General features: G+C 48.3%; 1 protein-coding gene across 2 annotated transcripts in view; it reads left to right on the forward strand.

The window, feature by feature from the left end:
- LOC135504753 (teashirt homolog 3-like) overlaps nt 1-7253 on the forward strand; it is a 42754-nt gene extending 35501 nt beyond the window's left edge. For both annotated transcript variants that reach the window (XM_064923610.1, XM_064923601.1), the window contains exon 2: nt 2319-7253. In XM_064923610.1, coding sequence (XP_064779682.1) covers nt 2414-5713 — 3300 coding nt within the window. In that variant the 5' untranslated portion in view covers nt 2319-2413 and the 3' untranslated portion in view covers nt 5714-7253. The remainder of the gene's footprint in view (nt 1-2318) is intronic.
- Nucleotides 7254-7473: the final 220 nt, after the last annotated feature.

Consider the following 7473-nt stretch of genomic DNA (forward strand, 5'->3'; position numbering starts at 1 on the left):
ACTGTTCTGACTGATTCCTGAGCAAAGGCATTCTTCTCTTAAACAGCTGTCGTTTGGGCTGATTCAGAACAGATGGCAGTGTGTGCGTGTGTGTGTGTGTGTGTGTGTGTGCATGGCCTGATCAGGGTTGCCTGTTGAGTTGTGTGTGGTATTGGATTACATGTTAAGATGTCCCATATTTTGCTGCTCAGTATTCCAATGGTGCTTTTCTGAGCATCGCTGCATCGGTTCACAAAATGGCAGATGTCCATTATTCATCTAAATGTTAAAGTTTCTACGGGCTACTCTGGGGCTCCCGAATGGCGCAGCGGTCTAAGGCACTGCATCTCATTGCTAGAGGAGTCACTACAGACACGGGTTCAATTCCAGGCTGTATCACAACCGGCTGTGATTGAGAGTCCCATAGGGCGGTGCACAATTGGCCCAGCGTCGTTAGGGTTTGGCCGGGGTTGTAAATAAGAATTTGTTCTTAAACTGACCTGCAAGGTTAAATATATTTTGTATATTTTTTTAAATACAATAATAGTGTAATCCCTAAGATTTATGTGACCAGTCGTAGACATTCTTCAGAAATGTTGGAACATTTGAAGTAGAAATGCTACCAAAATAATTGGCTGTAAGAATACATTTCCTTCTGGCTCAGTAGTTGTTTCACCAATGTATTATGTTGTATACATCCTGTCCACTAGCACACACGAGGAGGTAACCGATTCCAACTTGCTGCGTGTCGATGTGCGAGAATGAACATTAAAGCAGCCCGCTCGTTCAGTCGAAAGGCTACGGAGGCACAGCGTTTCTACTGCGGCGCAACGCCTGGGAGCTGCTGCGTGTTTCAGTGCATCTGTTTATCCCACGGCACCACACTGCCAAAGGCAACAGAATGAGCCCCCTGACAATGACAGAGATCCCCCCCCCCCTGCATCTGGGCTGATGCAGTGTGCTCACACCTTCAGTACCGCTCTGAGATAGAAGTCAGCAGTAACACTACTGGAGCGTGTTGTGTCACATGGCGGGCAGGTTCTGGAGGTAGCTACCCAAATGTCACCAGATGGAACTGTGCCTTTTGAAGAGGCTGTGGCTTTCTCCACAAAGCTCGTATATGTTTTAGTAAAAAACAAAAACGTTCCATTCTTTTAAGTGATTGCTTTTTTTTTTTTTGTTGCTATAGTGTCCCCTTATTGAAGCGTGATTTATAGGTTTCTTATAGATAATGCTCTGACTGTTGAGAGCATTCCTATTCAAGTGACCTTTAGCAGTTGTTAGTGTGTGCACTGGGACACCATGGTCAGTGTCATTCTTGCCTTTAGTTTACATACCTGGACAATGAATGATGCACAGCTAGGAATCAGGGAACAGTCTGGAATGTATGGAACTATCCCAATGTCCTGTCTATCATCTCAGCTTGTCTTCCGGCCGACTGTTCTCAGACAGACTCCAATCACCAAGTAACACATATGTGTATGTGTCTGCACAATGATTATTTTTTATTTGTATCTTTCCATCTCACTGCAATCCACATTTTATTGTTTTAAACAGGAGGGATTTGAATATAAATTGAAAGTCTCTGGGCTAAACTGTAAATAATCACTCAACTTTCTCATCTGTTGCAATTGAAGTAAATGTGTTTTGCTCGGAGAGATTTGGCTTTGGAAACGTACATACGCTCATTTTTATTTACAAGTAGGCGAGCCCGTGCCGTGTAATGAGTGAAAATGCATGCTTAAATGGCGAGTGGGTCTGTTAAGAAATGCATTAGAGGCTGAAGAAGAAGCGTAAGACATATTAATTGACAGACAGGAACTGCTGTCTCGGAGGTTGATACAAGTCATTTATTACTTCAGAAACGAATGCCACCTCCAGAATGTGCTTCATTAATTTCAAATTTGGTTTTAATTTCAAGCTGTTGCCCCTTGAGAAGAATAAGGTGGCAAGTTGTGTTTGAAGAGCCATTTCCTTTCCCTCTTCTCTCTCTGTCTTTCTCAGTCTCTGCAGTAAAGAACAAAGGGGGTGGGAGGGAGGGAGGGAGGGAGGCTGGGAGGGAGGCTGGGAGGGAGGGAGGGAGGGACTTTACTCCATTTGGAAAACAATGTAAAAGCGATGGGGAAGTTGAAATGGAATTACAGCAACAGTCGATGATATGAAGTGGTCTCGTCTGTGATTGCTTTGCTTTTCTGATATGGGAAGAACATTCCAGTACTTCTATCAGCTTTCTGATATGCAAGGCATCGCAAGAATGCCAAATTGGAGATCTTCATCATTAGACATGGTGTGCTGTGGTAATAACAATCCTCTCTCTGTTTCTCTCTCTGTTTCCCCAGCGTATGCCCCTGAGGATGAGAAGGAGGCTGCCCTGCTCGATGAGGACCTGGAGGGGGAGGACTCTGCCGGGGAGGAGGAGCCTGCGGTCAAGTACATGTGCCAAGACAAGGACTTCCTTTTCAATGACCGGCCTGGTTTCCACGACTCCCCCGTGGCCGACTTCTCCGGCCATGAGTTGGACAATGAGTCTCACCTGAGTGAGTCCAGTGACCGCATGTCAGACTTTGAGAGTGCCTCTCTCAGAAATGAGGAGGAGGTCGCGAAGGTGCCACTAACTCCCTTGTCGCCATCTTCCTCTGTCACGATGGCCACCAGCACAGCTGTAGCCACGGAGGACGGCGCCACCACCGGGCCAGACAGCCTGGAGCAGATGAAGGCCATCTACACCAGCTTCCTGACCAACTCTTACTGGTCGTCTCTGAACCTCAACCTCACCCAGCCGCCAGCGGCGGAGAAACCTCCACGCAGCCACAGCAGCAGCAGCAGTAGCAGTAGCAGCAGTTGTGGCAGCAATGGCAATGGTTACGACTGGCACCAGTCCGCCGTGGCCAAGACCCTCCAGCATGTCTCTCAGAACCAGAACCGGCTCAACCACCCAGCAGCGGAGCAAAACAACCTATTCAGCACCGTGCAGCTCTACCGTCAGAGCACGAAGCTCTACGGCTCCATCTTCACAGGTGCCAGTAAGTTCCGCTGCAAGGACTGCAGCGCTGCCTACGACACGCTGGTGGGGCTGACTGTACACATGAATGAGACAGGCCACTACCGCGATGACAACCACGAGACAGACAGCGACGGCACCAAGCGCTGGTCCAAGCCACGCAAGCGATCCCTCCTGGAGATGGAAGGGAAAGAAGATGCCCAGAAGGTCCTGAAGTGTATGTACTGTGGACATTCCTTTGAGTCTCTGCAGGACCTCAGTGTCCACATGATTAAGACAAAACACTACCAGAAAGTGCCTCTGAAGGAGCCAGTGACTCCTGTGGCAGCCAAGATCATCTCCTCCGCCCGGAAGAGAGCCCCCATTGAGCTCGACATCCCCAGCTCCCCAGACTCCAATGGGTGCACCCCCAAACCCTCCCTAAATGACCCTTATGATGCCCTCCAGAAGGCATCCAACCCCTACATCACCCCCAACAACCGTTACGGACACCAGAATGGAGCCAGTTATGCATGGCAGTTCGAGTCCAGGAAGTCCCAGATCCTGAAATGCATGGAATGTGGCAGCTCCCACGACACACTTCAGGAGCTAACAGCACACATGATGGTGACCGGTCACTTCATCAAGGTCACAAACTCTGCCATTAAGAAAGGCAAGCCCATCATGGAGTCTCCCCCAACACCCATCCCCATCATCTCTGCTGGTGAGGAGAAATTCCAGTCTGTGCCACTGGCAGCCACAGCATTCTCCCCACCTCCTCCACCCATACCTCCTCCCTCTAGTGTTTCCCCTGCCATGGCTGTGGAGATTAAGAAGGAGGAGAAGGAAGAGGAATGTATGAATGAAACCACTAACAGCAGCAAAGACAAGAAGACCGGAGATGACGAGACAGAGGAGAAATTTGACATCTCCTCCAAATACTCTTACTTAACAGAGGAGGATCTGGAGGAGAGCCCTAAGGGAGGGTTTGACATCCTGAAGTCCTTGGAGAACACAGTGACATCAGCCATCAACAAAGCACAGAACGGTGCTCCCAGCTGGGGGGGCTACCCCAGCATCCATGCTGCATACCAGCTCCCAAACATCATGAAGCTCTCACTGGCCAACTCAGGGAAGAGCTCAGCCCTAAAGTACATGTTCCCTGGAGGAGAGACCCTTTTCCAAAATGCCAAAAACCAACCTCTGATCTCCCCGCCCAGCCGCCAGACCTCTCCTCTCCCCAAAAACAACTTCCACGCCATGGAGGAGCTGGTGAAGAAGGTGACTGAGAAAGTAGCCAAGGTGGAGGAGAAGATGCGGGAGCCCAGTGTAAGGGCGTCCCCAATGAGACAAGCCACACCCTCCCCCTGCAGCAGCGAGGCCGGGGAGTCAGCCAGAGGGGAGTCTCCTAAAGGGAGGAGAGGGTCTAAAACCCCCGAGAGCATCGGAGGAGGCAGCCACAAAGACTGTAACGGTGACGCCAATATGAAGGAGTCGCTGGAGAATGGAATGGAGTCTGCTGTCAAATCCCCCATCTCTGCCTTGTGTGGCGGCACAGCCATTATTACAGACCACCCGCCAGAGCAGCCCTTCGTCAATCCTCTAAGTGCGCTTCAGTCCGTGATGAACGTCCACCTGGGTAAGGCGGCCAAGCCTGCTCTGCCGTCCCTGGACCCCATGAGCATGCTCTTCAAGATGAGCAACAGCCTGGCCGAGAAGGCCGCGGTCGCCGCTTCCACCCCAGCTCAGACCAAAAAGAACAACGAGCACTTAGACCGCTACTTCTACCACGTCAACAATGACCAGCCAATAGACCTGACCAAAGGCAAGAATGAAAAGAGTAGCTCCCTGGGTTCGGCTGCCCTGTCGTCATCCACATCAACACCCTCCTCGGGCTCCCCCGCCTCCACAGCCACCATGGCCAAGGCCTCGTCCGCTGTGGCCTCGTTCATGTCCAACTCCCCGCTGCGTGAGAACGCCCTGTCTGACATATCAGACATGCTGAGAAACCTGACAGAGAGTCACGCCTCCAAGTCCTCCACGCCCACCAGCCTGTCGGAAAGGTCTGACCTCGAGGGTTCCACTCAAGAGGAGCTAGAGGAGATCTCTCCAGCCCAGAAACGCAAGGGCCGGCAGTCCAACTGGAACCCCCAACACCTGCTGATCCTACAGGCCCAGTTTACTGCCAGCCTCCGGCAGACTGGCGATGGGAAGTACGTGATGTCAGACCTGAGCCCCCAGGAGAGGATGCACATCTCCCGTTTCACAGGCCTCTCCATGACGACCATCAGCCACTGGCTGGCCAACGTCAAGTACCAGCTGCGGAGAACCGGAGGGACGAAGTTCTTAAAGAACCTGGACTCAGGCCACCCAGTGTTCTTCTGCAGCGACTGTGCTTCTCAGATCCGTTCCCCCTCCACCTACGTCAGCCACTTGGAGTCTCACCTGGGCTTCAGACTCCGAGACCTGGCCAAACTGTCTGGAGAGCAGCTTGTCAGCCAGATCTCACGTCACGCCAAAAGCCTGTCCGAAAAACTGCTCTCCAACCATTCCCACTCCAACCCTCACTCCCTCTCCCACGCCCACTCCCCGTCTCCCTCCCCTGACGAGGACGGCAGCAGCACCTCGTATCAGTGCACGCTCTGCAACCGGACTTTTGCAAGCAAGCACGCAGTCAAGCTCCACCTGAGCAAGACCCATGGGAAATCCCCAGAGGACCATCTTATGTATGTGTGTGAGCTTGAGAAACAGTAGCACTAAGCTGTGGACATGCTGCACTCTCTCTCTCTCTCTCTCTCTCTCTCTCTCGTTCTCTCTTGGTCTATCTTTAAGCCTTTCACAGACATTTCTTTCAACAAAAAAAAGGACTAAAAACTATTAAGTGATGAAACTGCACAAAGATGCCGTGGAACTACTGTTTAGTTTCGGCACATGGTTTCTGATTTTCTTTAAAAGGGAGACTCACTCTGGCCCAAGAAGCTTTTGTTTGTTTATGCTCTCCTTTTTATGACAAGACGGTCAATTTCTAAATGTGCAGTGTTGAAGAAAGAGGTGCTGTTGTCACTGATAAAACAAATGAAGGTTGAACAATATTTTAAAATGAAGTGGTATGTATTTGAAAGTTGTGTAAATTGGATTTGATTTCTTTATATTCTGGCATCCTTGAGATGTGATAAGCTGCATGCATAAATGAAACAGTTTAGTTGAACATTTGGTTAACTAAATCTGGTGCACTTTTCTTTTCTCTCTCTCTTTCCCTCTCTTTTTGTTAATGTGACCTTTATGTGCTGGTGTCAGCATCTGAAATTTAACCCTCTGAGTACGGCCAAGCACTTCCATCCGAATGATCCCAAAACCCTTCTCAAAACAAACTATTTTAGATTGGAATTGACCAAGCTATGGTGTGGTTTGTAAGCTGCACAATGAAAGCACCACATGTCCCTGTCCAACAACCAACCTCTAAAGATGCATCGTATGTGATGCAAAATCTCAATCTGGAGTCGTTTACTTTGTTTAAATCAGGGACCTTTATGAATTCAGGTCTGTGTAAAAAATGTATCTAAAAACATATATACTAATTCCTGTCTAAATTATGCATCATTTTTATATTTTTAATTTAAGAGGAGTATGACTATCTACTGGTGCACAATATATGAAGACATGAATGAAATTGTTTTGCACAATAGTTTTGTAAAATATGTTATTTAATCCAATGATATGAAAATAAGAGGAACAAAATGACCCAGAACTCTTTTATTTCCACCTCGTGCTCAAAGGGTTAAACCTCTAGTACAAGACAGTACAGGTGCCGGTATTTGAACGTTAAAAAAGACAAAAGGTTGTACAACAGATGTTACTTTATGAAGTAATGGAGAATTCCACACGTTTTATTTATAAGCACTCTTGGTTGTTGTTTCATATCGTAGGATGCCTTTGGATTGTTATTTCTTTTTTTTCTCTCTGTCTAATTACTCTCCCACAATTCCGCACTGCAGCGTTATCTTTTGGGGATATGAAAGGTAACCATAGTTACCTCACCTCTGATTGACAGTTCTGCTCCATTTTTTTGGGCAGTTCATTTGCTGAAGTAACTGACAGCTGCCAGTGTAAGGAAATCTTAGGTGTAAAATATTGGCATGTAAACAGCACAGACACTGTTATGCATTCTGTGCCGTGTTCTTTTTGTTGTTGTTGTTGTTGTTGTTGACAATGAAGCACCCATTATATGACTTCATATAACCTTTTTTTTCTACTGCAGCATTAAAAGGAAACCATTTTTTTTTTTTTGCAATAACACTGTGTGTCGTGGCTCACGATTATGTATGTGCTGTGCGTTTTCTAATGAGCACATTAAACTGAAAATGGTTTCTGGCCGGTGATGAGTTCCAGACGAGTTTACAGTGAGTGGCAGGGCCCTGCAGAAGATGAAAGCTGTCACACCATCATCCTGTGAGTTTCCACAAAGCCCTGCCTGTGGGCCATATCAGGGGCCACTACGGGGAGCCTCAGAGACA

This window comes from Oncorhynchus masou, chromosome 2 (genome assembly GCF_036934945.1).
Source record: "Oncorhynchus masou masou isolate Uvic2021 chromosome 2, UVic_Omas_1.1, whole genome shotgun sequence".
Taxonomy (NCBI): Eukaryota; Metazoa; Chordata; class Actinopteri; order Salmoniformes; family Salmonidae; genus Oncorhynchus; species Oncorhynchus masou.